Source organism: Prinia subflava, chromosome 1, assembly GCF_021018805.1.
Source record: "Prinia subflava isolate CZ2003 ecotype Zambia chromosome 1, Cam_Psub_1.2, whole genome shotgun sequence".
Lineage (NCBI taxonomy): Eukaryota > Metazoa > Chordata > Aves > Passeriformes > Cisticolidae > Prinia > Prinia subflava.
This window is the reverse complement of record NC_086247.1, coordinates 117049704-117070782: the sequence shown is the minus strand read 5'-3', so window position 1 is coordinate 117070782 and position 21079 is coordinate 117049704. Positions and strand designations below refer to the sequence as shown.

Sequence of the window (21079 nt, the reverse complement as noted above, 5' to 3'; positions counted from 1 at the left end):
AGCAATAATTTTTGGTAGTTTAATAAATAAAATTTAGTTTACTAAATAAAATTATTAGCTATGTCTTGCCTTGTGATCCATTCATCTGTAAGGTGAATTTCTATCTAGTAAAGTCATCAGAAGGGAGAACTATTTATAGAGAGGAAGAGCAAAGTACAATAATGTAAAAATTATATGGTAATAATAGGGTACAGGAAACTGGGACTTTTTTATCTGAGGATAAAACTCAGGAAGTGGAATTTTTGTCCCTGTGTTTGTTATATTTCTAGATGGCTCCCTACCTGTGCTCAAGGTGGTATCATTTTTATACAGTCTGCGCACTGGTGATTTATTTTTACCTTGTTTTTTCCCCAGTAGGTGGCCACACTTGCTAATTGAAAGCATCCACTTAGTCCCGATGGAGTGGGTTGTGCCAAAGGCAAAAAAATAGGACTTGGACATGTAAAAAAAGTGCCTATTGCAGAAACAAGTAGAGCAGTCCTCAGCCTTGGTTTTTTTGCCTCTGTGTGCTTCTTTTCTTTTTTGCAGAAACGTGGGTCCCCTATAGATCAATTTGAAACCTACTGAGAATATACATTCTTTCCTATAATTCTTCTCATTCTGGAATCAGTGTCATATGCATTCTTTCTTATACTGAAAGTTATTTTGGCCACAGAAAGAATAGTTGTGGAGTGGGAAGGGCCTGTAATTTTAAAGATAAGATAATGAATTAACAAAAACCAATTGAACTCAATTTTAGAGAAAAAAAAAGATTAAACCTTTCTTTACTTCAGCATGAATTTGTCAGAAGTAGGATCTCTGGGGAAAGCTGTTTGGAAAAGGTTGAACAAAATTTTCCATTCTACAGCAGCATTTTTTTTCCTCAACAGTACTTGACATTTCACTAGTTTCTGACATCCAATTCCCACAAGCTAATGCCTTTTTCTGTCTTGTTTAGGCTAAAACGGAGGAATGGAAACTGTCTAAAGCCCTGCATTTTACTTTCTTTATGAAGCGCAAACGCCCCACGTTCTGCAACACAGCTCTCGCTCTGACTATGGTGCTGGCATAGACCGGAGTAAAAGCACTAAGTTTGTGGATTCCTTAAAATCTCTGAAGGCCAGAGAACGCCGTGTAAAACACTCCAAATGTTGTGAAACGTCTGAATGACATCAGGCATGGCGATGCACTTTGCTGTCACTGCCTGGTTGTTTTCATAGTTTTTTTATTCAATTCATTTACATATAGGAAATTACTGTTTTCTATGTGCTGCTTTTGGTATGCTATGATATGACCAAGCCAATGTTGGTACAGAGAAAATGTACACAAGTAGAGATAGAAGACAGAAAAAAAAGAATGTTATAGCCAAAAAAAAGGGAAAAAAAAAAAGGGGGGACTTCAGACACAATCAAGAAATTCTGCACATCCTCTAAAGTCAACTTCCACTTATTATTACACATCTAGCATTAAACACAAAAAGGCTGAGCAGAACATAAAACTCTGCAGAGAAATGCTAAGATAGATGGAAAGCCACCTGGTGAAACCATGACCCACTAACATAAATTTGTTGATATCACCCAGCACCGTTTCACTTTTGGTATATATGAACCATGATGAAATAAAATATGAAAACACGACCACTGGTAGGGGCTGTGTGATTTCAGAGCTTTCCTTCAACAGCTTTTTGTGCAGACTAAAATGGAAGAAACTTGTCTTCACCACTAGAACTCACAGAGACCTGTCAAGCCTGAAATACAGTAACTGGAACTTGGCTATTTGATTGCTGCCACAGTCTCTCATGCCTCTATTTCACATGTTCACAGTGAACCTTTGGTGTCTGCTGTCCCACTTGGTCAGTGTCAACCAGCTGAGAACAATTTGGGCATTTCATACAGCAAGAGAGATGTGCTACAGCTCTGCGTTGCAGTCAGAGAGTTAAGTTAGCCAGCAGGAACCTCCTGCATGTAAAACAGGCTTCCTAACAGCAACTATGTCATGTGAATAGAAATCCTGCATCAAAAATTCCATTTAGCCTTGAACTTGAGATACATCTGATAAGGTGAAAGATTATTTCAGTTTTATGAAGGATTTATTTATACTAGAAGCATAGATAATGATCCTTACATATGGAATAGTATGGTCCTTTATTTGGTAAGATTAGGTGAACCACAAAATGTCATGTATGATGTGTTTAATCTCTAAATTGAATTTAGTTCCAGTAATTCTAAAGACTCAGTGTATTTTTCCACAAAAACTGTTTATGTATGTACTGTGTCTGGCTGAGAAGGAGTTAATTTTCTTCATAGCAGCCTGAATGGTGCTGTGTTGTGGATTTGTAACTAAACTACTGTTGATAGCACAGCAATACTTCAGCAACTGTTGACTAGTGCCTGCATAGGGTGAGGACTTTCTCTTTTCCCCCACTTTGTCATTAGCCCCACCCAGGGAGAAATGCTGCTGATGGTCCAGAAACGTGGGAGTGGAAAACAGCCCGGACAGCCGACCCAAGCTGATCAAAGGGATATTCCATCTCACACAGCATTACGCTCAGCAATGAAAAATGGAGGCAGACAAAGGAGATGTCTTCCAAGTTGGCTGCTGCTTGGAGACTGGCTGGACACCGGTCTGTTTATGGGAGGTAGCCAGCGATTTCCTTTGTATTGCCTTTTTGCTTCCACTTTCCTTCATCTATTAGACTGTCATTATCTTAACCCATATGTCTTCCTGCTTTTGTCCTTCCAGTTATGTTCTGTCTCTTACTGCAGGGAGGTGAGTGAGTGAGTGAGTGAGTGAGTGAGTGAGTGAGTGAGTGAGTGAGTGAGTGAGTGAGTGAGTGAGTAGCAGCTGCCAGGTTGACTGGATGTTATCTGGTGCTCCAATGCATGCCTGTCAGGTGTGTAGTAAAACACATTTGTCAGGAATCTGCTGTTTGCTCAGCAAATCCTGCAATCCAGTTGAACATATCGAGACCAGTCAGAGGGTGATGGTAAATAAACAGTGTATTAGGACAGGATTACATTTAAAGGACAACCCTTACAAACATTTAGCAAACTCACAGCTCAAAAATATTTGTATACTTTCAAACACGTTTCTCTGGAGCTAGTCTGGCATTCTACATCACTGGTGAATGCAAAATGTATTTTACTTTTTTGAAGTTACATATTGGCCTTTCACAAAGCACTTATGTAAGTGATCAACTTAATAAAGTGGAAAAGGAAAATTGTTATTCTGAAACCAAACTGGTTCCAATGGAAAAGTATATGGAAAAGAACGGATGAAGATTAAAACAATGATCTGTTTTCACTCCATTCACCTCAGTATATCCAAGTATTGATATGTCATACTAGGGAAGGGGAAAATAGCATAACACTGACCACAGGCTTTACACAAACTGATTTTTTGCTTCATTTATATATATGGGGTTGAACTAAAATGTGTATTTTGAGAATACAACAACATCAACTTGATTATTTCCTGATGGAGTGATGGAGTATCTAAACAATCTTCATTAAATTGTACCAATTACTATATACCATTGTTGATAAACTTATTAAATGTCTTATCAGTTTGTTTGTTATTTCTTTCAAATGCCACTCTTACACCTTGTTAAGGCTGCTACACTGAAGAAACACTTATCATGGTTGTTCTGTTTCTGCTTCAACTCACAGCCTGTGTCCAACTGGCCTTTATCCTTCCCTCTCACAAGGTCATGTTTCACAGTATGAAGCAATCAAGACTTGTTCTGGGCTAGCAACCTATTTTCTCCAGTTTTTAGCACTCTGACGATAATGAGCCAACCTGTAGGACTTTATCAGTGGCTGTTCAGTGTTTTAAAAAGGCAAATTCCCGATGACAATTCAGGTTTTCCTATGCAGTTCCTCCTTTCAACTCATTTGACTAATAGCTTTGGAAACTGGTCCTTTTGAAGGATTAAACCAGGGCTTTCCCGTGTGTGTGATACCCTGCTCCGATCCCTGGCACCCCAGTGGCCTCCTCGGGCTGCAATGCAGTCCCTAGGGGACAGGCAGAGACTCACAGAACAGTTTGGGGTGGGAGGGACCCTAAATATCAACCAGTCCCAACTCTCCCGCCTTGGGCAGGGACACCTCCTACTAGAGCAGGTTGCTCGGAGCCCCACCCAGCTTTGCCTTGAGCTCTGCCAGGGATGGGGCATCCTGAACTTCTCTGAGCAACCCATTCCGGTGCTCAGCACCCCCACCGTAGATAGAAGATGGAAGACGCGCGGGTCGCTCCCGGGGACGCTTCCCCCGGGCGCTGGGGAGAAGCGGGAGTCTGGCACACGCTGTTCGGAGCGGCGCGGCTGCCGTGGGAGCGGCGGGGCTGGCGGGCGGCAGCGGGAACAAAGGGAGGAGGGAGCGGCCGGGGAGAAAGCGCCCACGTGACTCCGGGGCGAACCGGAAGGGCACGGCGCGTGCGGGCCTGACGTGGCGGCGGCGGAAGTGCGTGTTGTGTGTGTGAGAGTGTTTTGGTCGGGGCAGAGGCGGCGGCGGAAGTCGGCGGCGGGGCTGGGTGAGGCACGGCTGCGCCCCCGCCCCTCGCCCCCACCGAGGAGCCGCCCTCCCCTCCTACCCCTCCTCCGCCCACCCTGACCCGGCGCGCCCGCCAGCCCCGACCGACGCGCCGACGGACGGACATCGCTGCGCCGCCGCCCCGGCTCCCCCGCCCCGGCCAGGTGAGGAGGCGGTGGCGGCGCGGGGGGGCCGCGGCGGCGGCGAGACGCGCCTTGTCCGGGCTGCTGCCGGCGGCCGCTCCCCCGGCGCTGCGGGAGCGTCGTGCCGCGGTACGGGTGGCCGAGGCGGGCGGCCCGGCGTGCGGGGAGGGGAGGCTGCTCTCTCCCTTCCCGGCTCAAAATGGCGCCCCCGGTTTTCCCACTTCCCCTTATTCCTGTGCCTGGAAGGGAGCCGCGGGGGAGGGGAGGTGGCGGCGGGGGTTGGAGGGGCTGGGCCCGGGAGAGCGGGGATCCTCCCCTGCGTGCGGGCGCTCCTGCGGAGGTATCGCTGTCTGGGGCCGGCCGTGGGGGCTGTGCCCCTCGAGTTGCTTGTGAGGGGTGGAGGGGGGGTTGGGTGATGGGTCCCTCGCTTTTCCTTTCTCTTGCGTCTGGAAGAAGGACGGTGAGCTAGGTGGGAAGTAAAATGCTCCCGACAGCGCGTCGCCATCGGGGGGATCGCGACAGGCCTAGTATTCTGGATATTGTGCATCGCACTGAATTGGAATTAGATACAAAGCTAGGGTAGGGTGGAGGAACAAACCTAAGCTGTTATGTTTTAGAGGAGAGCTGAATTGCATAAGAACTATCAAAATGTTCCAAACAGGGCCATGAAAGGCTGTTTGCTCGGCATTTCTTATGACTTTTTTTTCTTATCTTATACCTCTTTCAGAGCTTGGGGATGGAAATGTGAGGCTAAACTGCTAATTAAGCAGCTGAAATTAATCAGTTTCTTTCATGTTACATTTAGACAGAGTAAAAATCGTGGCATTTTTTATTTTTTCCAGTTCTACAGTAATTCTTCAGAGCTACAGTCAGACTTACCTACAGATTGCATGTAGGTATTGTTCTTCCATAATGAGAAATGTCAGGAAAAGGTAGATGTTGGCTGAAGTGAGGTGGCTGGAGACAATGGTATTATAGTCATCGCTTACATTTCCTGTATGATAAACCAGTTTATCTGAAAGCAATTACTGCCATTCACCATTCGGATGAGCTTATGAGGTGGCTATTTGCCTTTAATAGTAGGGCTATGATATTTTTGCAGCAACTCTGTTGATTCACTTGTTTAACTTACAGTCTCATTCTGTTTCAATATAAACTGGCCTGCATGTGACAAGCATTTTGCTGCTTGTCCCTGTCTTGAGCACTGCAGGAAGGTATCACTGATTCTGCTGAACCTGGAAGGAGTAACAGAAATTTCGGTTAGTAGGAGTGGCTAATATGTAAAGCTTTTTAGTTTCTGCTTTTTAAAACATTCAGGAAAGTCCAGTACAAAGGAATTTAAAGTAGATAGATAATAGTTGCAGCCTCAGTATTGTATACTTTGTGTCTGTTAATGCAGTGTACAAAAGTTTATTAGTAAGAAACAGTGTTGTTTGCTGTGAGATACAAAAGTGGTGGAATGTTCCAGTTTAAAATTTATCGTGAATTTTTTTGTGTGGCCTTTGTATTTGATAATACACTTAATCACATTAATTGCAGGAACAGTGCTCACTGTCTTAATCTCTTCAGTAGGCTGGCTTTTGTCACCAGTGTTACTTTGATACTTCTGTATTAGCTGTCTTGTAGTTGAAAATAGGCCAGTCCTTATGCTTACATGACTGAATTATACCATTAAATTGAGAGTTTGTAGGTATTGGCTGGAGTTATTGGTATTTTGTACACAGACTCAAACATAATAAGATTTGTGCTTGATCTGTTGAAATACTTAGGACTCTTTCATAAATAAAACTCAGACTGTCCAACAGCATACAAATTTCTCTTCTGGAGTGAGGAGAATACCCAGCATCCAGTAAATTAGTTGGTCGGATTACCAGGAGTCCTTTGCTAATAATATGCTCCAGGCGCTGTGTTCTGGTTTTTCAGCATGGACCTGGTCTGTCATGGGGGGGATATTCAGGAGAAGAGTGAAAGTTCCTACTTAGCAGAGTGACCTATGTATTTGTACTGCCCAAGACTGCAAAATGGAGTTTTTATCTTAAACTCTGTAAAAGTAAGAAAAACTCCCTCATTCCATCCACATAAAGCCATCCATCTCAAAAATTTCTATAGTATTTTCTTTAGCATTTTTTTTATTAGTAGATAATTTCCATAACTCCCATACATATCAGTTTAAGAGCTTGTTTCAAGTCAAGCAGTTGTGTACTTGCTTTTGTGTAGGTGAATGAAAATGTCTTATCCAGGTCAGGTTTTCTTTCTTTACATGTTCCAAATATATTGATTACAATGTATACAAAATTGGAAGGGGAGCAATATTAGTGGGGTTTTTTTCCAGGAAATTTTCACCAGAGCTGAGTTTGCAGTTTATGTGTAGGGTACTGAGTGTACTATTCCTCCCAGATTCTCTAGGTTTGTTTTGTCTTCATTCATTTACTGATGAATTAAGAAATAGTAGAATGAATGTGACCTGGGACTTGGAGTGTGCATGGGGGACTGTAGCATTGAAATCTACTTCTGAATCTTTGTGAGGCACTGTGTGCTCATCTCACAGATATGAAAAGAACAGGCCAAAACCATTCTGTAGTGGCTGTGTCAAACTGCAGTACTGCTTCTCTTCAGATGAAGCAGGTACTTCCCTTGTTTATTGTGTAAGTATGCTGCCTTGTTGCGAACTTTAACTGCAGAGTTTTGGCATCCTCTGAAACTTCAAAAGATGATGATTTCCATATACACTTCTAGAAGGTGTTAGTGACTTTTTTAACATGTCACAATAATCTGGATGTGCTCTATCAGGTTTTCAGTCTTGCATTATCTTTTATCCTGAGCTGTTGAAAAGTGGGTGGTATGACTAGTAGGTTTCATTATTAATTTAGTAGATGTATTGATGTGACTGTTGAATGAATGAGGTTTGCAGTATGTTTCCTAGATGGCCTTCCTCTCAGGTACTGTGCTCTGCTGTCTGCTTGAGAGCTGGTTATTTTTGTACATGGTATCTCACTGTCTAGAATGATTTCAGGGGAGGGGTGCTGTAAGAATGTAAACTTTGAAGCTGTTTGATAACTACAGCCTCTGTAGCTTGGACATCTATAAAAACCAAACGAGATATTTTTCTTGACAACCTGTGCAACTTTGTGTTCTGAACTATTTTTGCAGGGGTAATAATTACTGTTCTGTCAGTGATAAAAATCTGAATTAACTACAAGCTGTAAATGCTCAGCTGAAAAAATATTACATGAGTTAATTTTTTTTTTCTCATGCCTCCTTTTGCACTCAGTATAGGAAACAGCAAGCAAAAAAGCAGTCATGGGGGTAACCTGTGCAGTGGCTTGATTTCCTCACTGTGTGTCATCTAGAAGCCACTTGCTCCCAGGAGAACTAAGTCACACAGTCATTGGATGTTGTCCTTATGCCTTTATGAATGCTGTAGAGTCTGGAAAAACATGGGATGTATTAACATTAAAGGGTTTTAAATTGTTTCATGATTGTCCAAGCACGATGGAATGCTACAGCAAATAGATGAGTTGTTGTTTTTTTTTTTTTTTTCATTTTAAAACAGAAATAACTTAATTTTCTTCATTACTTTTCCAAAGAAAAAGATAAACAAATGGCTAACAGTATTCTGAACCACCTATATTTTGGTTATACCTTGCTGCATTCTCTATTGTAGTACAATTAGGGAGAGATTAACTGTTGTCACAGATCCATTTTTATGCAAAACACTCCACAACTTCTGAAGCACATTTCTACAGCATGGGGGGTGAAGAGTCTTGCCTGAGAACCAACACATGAATAGTGCAAAATTGTCGTTTATGGTGTAAGGATAAAAGGTCTGGTATTTTTAAAATAACTGGATCCATTCCTGTATTCTGAAATACTTCACCAAAATTAATTTAATGAATAAGAATCTTAGTATAGAATTAACGTCTGCTTAATAAGAGCACTGGTGGGATTTGCAAGGCCTTTTTTGCATCATTGTTTCACTGTGGAACACTTTCACATGTTGCTATGAATATGTAGCTAAAATATGATACTTGATAGATTATGTTGGACACCTGAAATCTAAAAAAATATATATTTTTTTATTTAAGTGTGATGTAATTGTGAAACGAAACACAAACTCAGGACAGAAAGCAAAATCGTTATATCCTAACTCGAAAAAGGTATATTATTTTGAGAGACATGAGAAAAGGAGAAACATGAGCAAAGGAGGTATCTCTAAGATGCTGAAAATATTTTTAAGACCTGTATTCTGTTTACAATGAGAAATAGAATATCTGTTTTTCAGCTGTTATGTTATTCAGTAAATAATGCTAAGATTTTTGTTCTCATTTATTCCATGAATACTAGTTTGTAAGGGAGTCTCTTACTGAAGGTTAGGGTTCTGCTACACTGCTGAAGTACATTCCAGGAAAGAAGGTTCTTCAGGACTTGGGTTGAAGGAGAGGGAGCATTAGGAAGAAGGAAGGCTTGGCATCTGAGCTAGGCCTGTAGCAAACTGGAATGCTCAAGTGCCTGATCTGTGTGCTGAGGGGTTTGAAATAGGTAGATGGCTAAAGATAGTGCTCGGTTTAAAATGTAGGTTTTTTTTCACAAGGAATAAAGAACAGGAAGTCATTTGAAACACATTTGCTTACTCTCTTGCAACATATGAATTAAAGCCATTTTTTGCATTAGGAGCATGTACTCTAATCCAGCTCTAATCCTAGATGTTAGAAAAGCTATATCCCTGCAAAGTGTGCTCAATTCCAGTAAAAGATCGGCTGGAGTAGGGCAAAATTGTGGGCTAATTTTGAGAGGTCTTTTGTTTTGTATCTGCTGTTAAGTGTGTAAAAACATAAATATTAGGGTCAGAAGTGACACCAGCAGAGTCTAAATGCTTCTCTTTCCATATGAATTAGTACTGTGGAATGGGCGGTGTTTAAGCAGCTGGAAAGAAGAGTATGAAAGCAATATACTGTTCATACTTGTTCTTAACAAAGACCTCTGTTGTTAATATTGATCTAGGACGTGTAAATATTGGAGATAGAAATTTGTTATCATATGGTAGTTCTCTGGTAGCTTGTACAGAGTGGCCTGAAATTCTTACTGGTCAATTTATTTTCATATGGAAAGCTTCACTTTTTGCTTCTCAGTACACCTGTTAATTAGAGAGGTTATTAATGGTTTGTGTGTGAAGATCTGTACTTTTATTTAAGGAAATTGATTTTGATAGATAGGATAGAAGTGAACAGAACTATACTTGCAAAGAAGTTACTGTGGTGTTTGAGTTTTCCCAATTTGCTCAGTTTTTCAGCATCCTTGAGCACTGCTAACTTTGGAATATTGGTTAGCAATAGCATAATTATGAAAAGTTATTGCTTCTTGTCATTTGCTATTTTACTGATAATTTGAAAGTCTGGATCTGTTGTGTTATACATCAGTCGATTTGTTAAGAAATAACAGGAGACTGAAGTTTTGCAAGAAGAAGCATAATTGGATTTTAATATGCTAATTTGAAGTTTTAATGGGAAGGCGAGATGTTGAAGAAGATAACTGGTTCATGTATCATAAATTCTGGCTATTGTTGACAACTTAGTAATGATGGTACTTGTAGTCTGGACTGTTGACTTCAGTAAATACTAGGTCAAGTTATATATATATATTTATTTATATATATATATTGCATTAGTGAATGAGACTTCTTACTTGGTTTGTAAATCTAATGTACCCACTGTCTTTTCACAAATTAGGTTGTTACTGGCAGAAGAACCAGGATTCAGATCTCAGTGGAACTTGCTTTCAAAGGCTGTTGAAACAAAAGACTGCTTTTTAATTTGGACATGGCTAATCGAGGAGCAACAAGGCCCAACGGGCCAAATGCTGGAAATAAAATTTGCCAATTCAAATTAGTACTTTTAGGAGAGTCTGCAGTTGGCAAATCAAGTTTGGTGCTTCGTTTTGTAAAAGGACAGTTTCATGAATTTCAAGAAAGTACGATTGGAGGTGAGAAAATTACTCTGTTCATTTGGTTCATGTTATATTTTTATGTTATCCTTGCCTCTGAAAACCTTTAATGTAATGGCACTTCTAGAGTGGATCATTGACAGCAAGAATCAAATCTGAGCCCTTTGTCAGTAATTGAGAACTATAATTTTCTGAGTTAAATATCCTTTTCAAGTGGAGGTAGTGAATGTATTCTTGAACTGCATAGTTTTGAAACTTAGGCTTAATGTTACATTTTGTTTGTAAGTGGGTGTGTGGCTCTTTTAACTGTGCAGTATGCTTAGTGCATGTAATAACTGCTTAGTTCAGAACTGTGAGCTTAGTTTCTGTGCAAAAAATGAGCATTGCGTTTTCCAAGAAGCTTGTGTTTGTCACTAATGCATGCTAACTTTGATTTTGGAGAACTTGCTACATTTCTGGGTATGTTTCTGTGTTAGTAATCACAAAATTTATTTTGCTGTTTTTCCATTTTGTGACTTGAAACGAAACAGGTGCTGGCTACTAGAATTTTTAAAAAATCTGTTTAAACAGATTTTATTACACTTTTCCCTTTGCCAGATTTCTTAAGTTGTATTTTGGAGTTGTTTATGCTTTGAGCTGTATTCCTTCTTGGATAAATTTAAACATATCCTAAAACTACCTAACAGCATACAGACTTTACAAAGTATGGATTTTATGAATTGATAAATATTCTCCAGTAGTTGCTGTTGCAGCTTGCATGAGTCAGCCTGTTCCATTGTAATATTTATGTGAAAGCCTTTCAGTGGTCTGTATGTGTCTTCACACGTCAACACTTGTTGAAATGTAAAAACACTGCAAAGCTTACAAAAATAAATACAAGCTGAGTGTCATTGCATTCTTCTTTTGCCCTATTTCTAGCTGTTGCATGTATTTATTTTTTCTATCTGTCAGCATGAATAGAGAATCACATCATTTCTATTTTAACAACTTTACCTTGCACACTTTTGGCTTTGTGCATTTTATGGCTTGAGGGTAAATGTTAGTATGAAAGTTTCTGTATGCTTTGATAAACAGCTGTGAGGTGATACGGAGAGCATCCTCAAAGATATGTAGTGAATTAACTTTCCAATATCAACCAGGTTTTTAGTTTTTTTAAAAAAACTTAAAATTAAGTGAAATTTATTTTTCCATTTCAATGAGCTCAAATTAATTTCACCTCAGTTTAGTTTTTTCTTGTTTTAATGTTTGGGATAACCCAAACTTTGTTACACTGTTCAAAATCTAAACAAATGTTAAACAAGAGCCTAAGTTCAATTCCAGATATATAAGGTTTAGTGTAATCTGTATTAACTTCTGCATCTTCTATATCAAGTAGAATCAAGGAAATGCTATATAATGCATCTGAGAGCTATTATATGCAGCAATGTTGGGATTCAGAAAAGTTTTCTATAGAGAAAGCTGTCTAACTCTGTGGCTTGTAGCTGCCTAAGGCATAATTTTCTTTGTATACAGAAGGGCCTTTTAACAAAGAGAGGCTTATGTGCATTGTGAATCTGGATAAAAACATCTGAAAGGGAGTGCAGTTGAAGGCAGACATGTTGGATGGTGGTGGTGTGGTTTTGCCACTTCAGACTAGTGCAGCAAGGCCTGTTACTTGCTTAAGACAAAAGTATGGCTGTTAAAGATAATAGACTTTGAGATAATTAACAGATGATTGATTGTCAAATGACTATGGCCTTGGCAAGATTGAAGACATTTCTTTTTTGCAGAAATCAACTGGCATTTTAAAGTGGCTGAAATGTTACTTTTGACAAAAACAAAAGGATTGCATAGAATAAACCACTTGTTTAATTCTCTTTCCAAGTACATACCTTAATTTATGCAGTGTAGGTACATTTTTCTTTTAAGAAATTACGTAATGAAAGACAATGTCTGTGAGAACTTCAAAATCATCTTGCTTAACATCTTGTTTCTGCCTTGGAGAAATATAATATTGAGCTGTTCTGAGGAGGAAGCCCTTAGTTTTGTGCAGAATGTATGGTGTTTTTCCACTCTGTTTTGGTTCTGGGCTGCTTAGGGAGCTGCCAAGTGGAGCCTGTTCTACCAGTGTTTGGATATGTAGCATTTAGAGAGATTTATGTTGATTTAACATTGGAACATCAAAGCTTTTACCTTCCTCAGCCTGCCTGCTCATCTGTGATGGATGCTAATACCCCTGAAGCAGGAGCACCTGACCACTTAAGGAGTCAGCTTCTGGTCACGGTTTAACCCCAGCCAGCAGCCAAGTACCGTGCAGCTGCTGCTCACAGCTGAGACAGGGACACTTCTGTACACTAGTTACAATGTCCTTTACAGAGCAAGATTGGCTTCATTTTGGTTTCTGTAATGAGTTGAAGGTTGCAGCAGTTTTGGAGTGATTCATAGGCTGTGATGTCTCTGAGTATGTAGGACAGGATGAAATCCCAGGTATGGAAGCGTTATGGGCCAGTGTCTCTTCAGACATTTGATGTAAATTGGCCACAGTCCATCAGTGTGCCTAGTGATCAGAGTTCCCACTTCAGCTAAGTAGTGGGCTTCCCTTAGTTTTTAATACTGGTTTCTATGCTGTGTGGGCACTCACCTCCAGACTTCCAATTGTACCTTAATCTGAATGGAAAAGTTTTACTAGGAGTAACTCTTTGAAGACTTGGAATAAGTTACTTAGTATTTTCTGTAACTGGAAGACCATTATTTATGGTAATGTGTTCAGCTGTAGTAGCAATGGCTGCAGGTTTCCCTGAAACTGCAGGCTGTTGAAATTGTGCTGAAATAAGTTCTTGAGATCACTTGCAAAGTCAAAAATATAGCTGCTTTGAGAACAAGAACTTAGAAAAAGTGTTTCTTTCTTCCAGACCTGTTAGCTAAGGTGAAGTTGTTAGAAGCTGAAAATCAAAGTTTTAAGATGCTATTAAAGTAATATAAAGGTGTCAAACTGAAAATACCTGAGCTGTTGGATTATAGCATGATGGGATGCTGTTACTGGTACTCTAATACATCCTGCTTCAACAGACTATATCTGGAACGTTTAGGAGAAGGCTTATGGTTACTCAGATTCACTATTATGAAAAAGGGAATTCTTAATTTTTGCTTTCTTATGTCTAACTTGAGGAAAGTCCGGTTGTTTAAATAACTCCTCTGTGTTGATCACAGTTACAGACTGTCACTAATGCTTGCTGTTGTATTTTAATAGTAGGCTTGAATTGTTTTGCACCTCTGTGAACATAACTATATATGAATATGGAGATATAAGCAAACTTCTGGTTTCAGCACCTCTGTCTTTTTTGTAGCTGCTTTTCTAACCCAGACTGTGTGTCTGGATGACACAACGGTAAAATTTGAAATTTGGGATACAGCTGGGCAAGAGCGGTACCACAGTTTAGCACCCATGTACTACAGAGGAGCACAAGCAGCTATAGTGGTATACGACATCACAAACGAGGTAAGTACTGGATCAGGGATGCACAAGAGGGATTTGGAAATTACCAGTCTTGCACTGATCTTTACTTATTTTTTCGTCACTGACTTGTGTAAATCAATTCATCGATTTGTAGAATCGTGGAATGGTTTGGATGGGAAGAAGCCTTTAAAGGTTGTCTAGTCCAACATTTCTGCCATGGGCAGGGATGCCTTCTGCTGAACCAGATTGCTCATTTCATACTGCACTGTGTCATGTCGATTTGTGTCTCTAAATTTTCTGGCTAAAAGACTGTTTCTAGGGTTGGGGTGGGTGGCTTTCGTTTGTTTTTTTGTTGGTGGTGGTGGTGCCTTTTTTAATTAAAAAAAGAGAAGAGTAAAAATCCTCTTGTAGAAGTGTTTCTAACACACCCTTAAATCAGTTCATGGAGTTTGAGCTGTTACTCTCATCATATTGCTGGTGGCACTTTTATTTCTGATTGTGAAGGCATTATTTTAATATTGTATTATCGCAAATTTTGATTAAGGATTGGAAAGGTAGCACAAGCTATTGAGACCTAAGGTTATTAGATTTCTTTTTCTTTGAACATAGATCAGATAAGCTTCACTTGTTCCTGATAAAATGAGACTTAAACCCCAAAACTCTCAAAAAAACCCTGAAATCATGTACAGTACATGTACAATAATGAACAGTCCTCAGTAATTAAAAAGTAATTTTGAGGCCTTTTCAGTATAGCTGATCATATACTTGAATCTCCCAGAGAAACTGAAGTTCCTGTTTTCTCTCTTAACCACTTCTTTCCTTACTCTGTCTACACAAAGATCTTCCTATGTACTTACTTCAATGTTATCCAAGCTAAGCACAGTTGAGAACTAAGGTAGGGATGCTTCATTTTAAAAACTCAATTGGCAATTTGGAGTGTGCCTTTGGACTAAGGTAGCAGCCTTGCAATGGCATTTTGAGCTTGAAGTGTTGATAACAGAGATGGGGATAATAGGTGAGTACAAAAGGATAAAACTCAGTTGCATCATTTTGTAATCATTAACAGGAGTCCTTTGCCAGAGCGAAAAATTGGGTCAAAGAACTTCAGCGACAAGCAAGTCCTAACATTGTAATAGCTTTAGCAGGAAACAAAGCTGATCTAGCTAACAAAAGAGCTGTGGATTTCCAGGTATGTACATAATTTTTGTTCACAGAAAATGCATTTTGTTTGAATAGATAGTAAGTAAACCTAGGAGGAGCTTATATGCATAGCCTAGCTAGTTATTATGGAGGTCATGCTGTTAAGTATAAATGTCAACTGAAACTAATTAAATTATACATGCTACCGAAAAACCTATTTCTGTACAAGTAATATGGAGGAACAGACTTTTCAGAATAATTAATTTGACTTTGAGGAATAATTAATTTATTTGCGTATCTTTAAGGCTCATTGAATATCCATTCTTTGATGTGACCTCTTTCTGTCTTCTACCCAAAATTACTGGTAACTAGAGTTTCAATGGATGAAATAGCAGTAATTCAGTGCAAACTGTTCTGTCTGGCTTGTCAGCCAGAGAATTTTGATTATTGTATGATAGAAAGCTGATTTGATGTGCCTAACTTGCTTAGGCTGTACTGTTGAAGCAGGGTTCAAGTTTTAATTGAGCTTTTCATGGCATTTCTTTTGGTTTAGTGATTACATCTGTGCTCTCACTGGGGTATTTTATCTTCTAGAGTGTCTAATCAAGTCATCAGAAAATAGCCTTTAGACTGAATTAAATTAACGGCAGGTAGTTCTGGTCCATTCATGATTGACTGAATTTGAATTAAGATAGTATTTATTAGTCAGTAATTTATGGTTTTTAACCTGTGTTTTGGGTCACTGTGTGAGATACAGCTGCATATAGAAATGAATCCTTTTGTAACTACGGAGAGTTGAATTATAAGAGTAGCAGTGGTTTAGGTGTTTTTCTGCCAGTTTGCTAATTTTATACTTCCATGACAGTTGACAGGAAGCTTTGGTGTTTCATGAAAAACTATGGTATTTAACAAAAATTTCATACATGACTGCAGTCAATAATGTAATTACATTTAAGTATAGTAGACCTACCTGTACTGTTTTTTGAACAATTACAGTCTTAATGTTTTTCAAATGTTGTGGTGTTTGCTGCTGTGGATTTATGGGCTCCTGGTGGGCTTGACAAGCCTTTCTCATTGCAAATCACGTATTAGATTTCTAGGTATTTGTTAATGTGTTGTTTCAGATATAATTACATAGCTCTTAGCAGGTGCCACTTAATTAGGGAGCACTGTAGATTATTCTTATCATCATAGGTGTTCTGTAGTTCAGCTTTTTCACAGATTCCTTTTTGAATGCAAAGGCAGTTACATAATCATAAGAAGCTGGAGATTCTCAGCTGAATTGACTAATAAGAAGTGGCAAAAATAGTAAGGTTCCTATGAGCAGTGTGTCAGATTAAAATTCATACTGAAAAGGGTGGTAACATTGCAAAATACTGAATACTGCTTATTTGCTGTAACTGTGAATTTGTATCAGGGTAGTAAAAGTGTTCTGATCCATCTGCCTCAATGGCCGAAAGACTCAAGATATTTCACAGACTGCCTTTTTCCAGGGTAATAATGGACTTACTGACATTTGATGGCACTTTCTGAAGCTTGTTTGCTCTTACTGTCAGAGCTAATGTGCTGCATTGGGGTTGTCTATTTCATAAATATTTTAATTTATTATTTAGTTTTGCCTGAGATTTATCCACCTGGATATTCTCAAGATTAGTAGGGATCTTTAAGATTCCACTTCTAGTTGTTGAACTGACTGGTGGAATTGTAACTTCTCCATAGCTGGTATATAACGTTGTCAGATGAGTGTTTCCACAAACTATCTTTCTTTCAAAATTCTGTAGAGATTGTTCCTTTGTAGCAATTAAAAGTACAGTGTGTAATGATTGTATGAGTTTTCCTTTTTTTAATGAAGTAATGTAATCTTATTTTAACTTTCAGGAAGCACAGGCTTATGCAGATGACAACAGCCTATTGTTCATGGAGACATCTGCCAAAACATCTATGAACGTAAATGAAATATTCATGGCAATTGGTGAGTTTATGAGAAAACTGAGAACTTTAAAGGGAACAGTGTACATGAGATTCAGACCATGACCATCTTCCTAACCTAAGATCTCTGTTCTTTGTGTAAATTATTTCTGGTACTGGAGTGTCCTCAGGCCCTTTCATTTGTTTAATTTTGTTTAAGCAGCTATCTGAAATCCAAAAGCTGTGCCAAAGATGACAATGTGTGCTTAAATTCGGTGTCCAAGTTATAAGTAAAGGACCCTGCATGTGAAAAGTAAATCCGCTCATATATTTTTAACTTAAGATAATCTTAGGGATTTCTGTAAAGATGCTAACATGTAATAGTAAGTATAAATCAAGAATTTTTGTGTGTTCCATTGGTACTCAAAATTGTATTTAATTGTTAATAAACTTGAGAAAGTGGAGGAAAAAGAATTCATTTTTAGGCTGGGCACTAATCTATTTAGTAGTAAACATAAGCAGATGCTTTACTAGGGGTAATAGTAACGTATAGCATCAAATAACCTCATTCAGTCTGTTTTTATTGCACCTCTCTAACCCATGTTTTGTGAAAAAACGTCATTGATGTTAAAATTAAGTGTTTTTTAAGGTATCTTAATCTTGTGCTTTCCAAGTCAGGAGAGCAGGAGATAATTTGTGGTGTCCTTCAAACTTCCAGCAGATGCTAATTAAATTATCAGTATAGCAACACTTTATAACAAGTACTTGCTTCATATTAATTATAAATACTTGAAAAAGGGATAGACACAAATACTTAACTGTAAGACAGGAGAGTATATTTTTCTCATAAATGTTCAAGATCAGCCTGCATTTAATGATATAGAAATGCTCAATTGTACTGTTGTGGTGAAATTTCAAAATTATTGTGTTTAATGGTGCAGTTTGCTTCCTGTTTAAAAAAAAAATCCACAAAATCGGATTTTTTTAATTTGATATATCAACAATAATTCTTGCCTCCATATTTTAATGAAGCCTACGAAGTAAATTTAAGGAAAAAAAATCCCCAGTTAGTAAATGTGTGTTTTGTTTGCAATGTTTTTTGGCCATGCGAGTATTTTACATCAGTGGGGTGAAATTCAGCTTTGTCAGTGCATCATAACAAGATCTGTGCAGCAATAGACTCTGAATGGAAATTTGGATGAGGTGATAAGTATTTCATACAATTTGGAATGGCCTGCAAAATGTGGATGCAATCCTTGGGACCATGTGTAAAAATGAGAATGTTGAAAGAATTGTTGGATGCAAGCTGCAGCTGCTTGTAAACTGACTGCTTCAGCACTCATTCACAACTTCCAGTTAAAAAAAAAATGTTAATTCAGTTCTAGATGCAGTTCTAGAATCCAAAACATTGCTCTGAAGACTTTTTTCTGTTGGTGCATTGTCCCTTTGTACTGGCTCAGCAACTTAGTAGCTCGTGGATTCTAGTTTTTATCACAGAACTGTAGAACAGCCCAAGGGGAGGGGACCTCAGCAGATCCCTGTGGCCCACCCTTTTGCCCTGCACCCTGAGGTTATCTGGCACCACAATGTGTTGATGTCTGCTCTGCAGTTTTTTGGGCTGGGTTTCATTCATTTTAGAACAAGTTCTTTAAAAAACTGACAGAACTATTTTGGAGTGAAACCATTCAGCTAGACTATAGAACAAGGGTGGTTGTTGGGCCCTGGTAAGGGGGCCATGGAAGTCCTTTTGTGTAGAACTTAGCAATTTTCTGATAGAGAGAAATCAAGGAGAAGCTACTGCACAGAAGGGTGACAGTTTTCACCCTTATTTTTTGTGTTAAGACTGAGAAGGAACCTTGGAGCCATGAGGGTAAGAAATAAATTACCAGTCAAGTGACTCATGAGAGCTGGAGAGAAGACACAGCTTGGAAAAAATAGGAAGGGCTTGATCTGGTGCTGAGGGCCATTTTATATGTTGTCTGCAAACACTTACTCTGGCTGGTTATCTGGGAACTTTTTGACCCATTTCTGTCTGTGCTGTGTGCTTTTTCAATATTTCTGTATCTTTTTGCACTAAGATCCTGATCTTAAAGCCTTTTCTGTGTGGATTCCCACAAGAGCTCTCATTTACTGGCGTAGCACACCTGTGCAGATACATTTTACTGCTCAAGTTACCAATGTATTTCACTCCTGTAAACCATAGATAAAGTTGCTGCTCATTAAGAAGTTAAGTGTCTTCCCTGCTTTCATTACCAGTGCACTGAATCAAATCAGATTATACAATGAGTGTACTGATATGCCTATAATGTGTTGTTCTGTTTACTCAGGTGATTTAATCTTAGTAAAATCTCAGGTTTAACTCTTACTTCCTGTTCACCTTACAGCAAAAAAATTGCCCAAGAACGAACCACAGAATGCAGGAGCCAGCTCTGCCAGAGGAAGAGGAGTAGACCTTACTGAACCCACACAACCACCCAAGAGTCAATGTTGTAGTAACTAAAAGATCAATTGCTTTAAACTGTTCTGAATATTCTTCTGCTTCCTAACTGTTAATAACCATGGAATTGGAGTGCTTAACCTGGTCCAGTACAGCTTCCAAACAGCGAAGAGACTTATGATAATAGTCAAGTTCATGATACAGAGTTTTCTTTTGACCTAAAATTTTAACATGCATGTATCCACCACTGGCTGTAATGTTTCAGCAGTAGAGGAGAGATGGAAGCGGAATAAACTTCCTTCAGTTGAAAGGTTTTAAAAATCAGTTGTTATTATTAGGGGTGTAGAAGAACTACTTTCTGTGGACCTAATTGGCCAGTTCCTGTAGCCTCAATACTGATCACTGTTATAATAAATAGAATTGGGTCTTTTCATAATTCTCAATTGTGCTTTAAAACCTCCTTATAAACAGGGTCTAAAAATCACTTAAACTTATTTGCAGTATTGATGCAACGAGTTGTTTCTGCAGGTATCCATTGTTTAGTTATACATTCCATAGGTTAATAATTTTATTACAAATAATACTTGCATTAACAATTTTAAGAATCCTATGCTTGCCAGAAAGTGGAGTTTTAGTTGGTACACTGTATGTAAATTATATCAACCCAGTTAGTTATCTTAATGAATTAGTGATGAATCAAGTCTAACTTCATTTCTAATCTGTTCAGAGGGTACAGACCAGTAAATTCACTCTACAACTTAGGATACGGGGTTTTATGTCCTCTACAAACTGTAAGAGCTCTTCAAGTAAAACCACAACAAACGCGGTGTCTGTGACTTCTTTCTTGTTTCTGATCATTGCTGGCCATTACAGTTTGTTTTTCCCCTAAGGAATAAAAAATAGTGCACTAACAATTATGTACATCCAACTTGATTTTAAATTTGGATATTAATGTACTGTAAATAGGTACTCTGCATTGTAGTCTACATTTGTTTAATACTTTCTGTAATATTTAAGAGTTGCTTAAAGGTATACAGAATGTACAGTTACTTAAAGCTAACTTTTTTCCTCTCTAATCAAAGGGGGTTCTGAGTTCTTCCTTTATGGCTAGAACAGTAATAAATGATGCTCCTGTATCTGTAACATAAGTACTGCTGTCTGTCAGTAATGAACTTTGCAACTTTGTTTTCCAAAGTACATTTTATTTTGATCAGTCCAGTATATTGCACTAATTCTTTTAGTTATTTTCATTATATGAAATCTACAAAGTGTGTCAGAAGAGATGAATTAGTCTATTTAAATGTTGAACTGATAGAAACTTACTTGTGCAGATTTTAAATTTGCAGTAATCTGGGTTTAGCAAGAAAAATGACAGTTCACCAGTGTTTAGTTTTATATTGAGGTGCTCAGGTTTGAATAAAGTGGTTTAAAAAAAATTTGATTACCGTTTCTTATTGAGAGTTTCAGAAGGTTTTATCGCATTTGTACAGTTCCAGACAAGATGTCTGATTCAGTGTATGGGTCAGCATTTAAGATGCTTACAATAAATTCATGGCACAGCTAAATA

The 21079-nt window shown here is 38.6% G+C and overlaps 1 protein-coding gene across 5 annotated transcripts; it reads left to right on the top strand.

Annotated features, from left to right (window-relative positions):
* Positions 1 to 4145: 4145 nt before the first annotated feature.
* On the top strand, positions 4146 to 20660 carry RAB5A (RAB5A, member RAS oncogene family). 5 transcript variants are annotated; one of them, XM_063409154.1, is made up of 6 exons: positions 4146 to 4509; positions 10378 to 10630; positions 13918 to 14069; positions 15094 to 15216; positions 17046 to 17139; positions 19460 to 20660. In XM_063409154.1, the coding sequence occupies exons 2-6, from the start codon at positions 10468 to 10470 to the stop codon at positions 19573 to 19575; spliced, it is 648 nt and encodes a 215-aa protein (XP_063265224.1). In that variant the 5' UTR covers positions 4146 to 4509; positions 10378 to 10467; the 3' UTR covers positions 19576 to 20660. The 5 variants fall into 5 exon arrangements, with proteins under 5 accessions (XP_063265224.1, XP_063265207.1, XP_063265216.1 ...); XM_063409137.1 differs by lacking the exon at positions 4146 to 4509 and adding an exon at positions 4516 to 4672; XM_063409146.1 differs by lacking the exon at positions 4146 to 4509 and adding an exon at positions 4526 to 4780.
* The last annotated feature ends 419 nt before the right edge of the window (positions 20661 to 21079 follow it).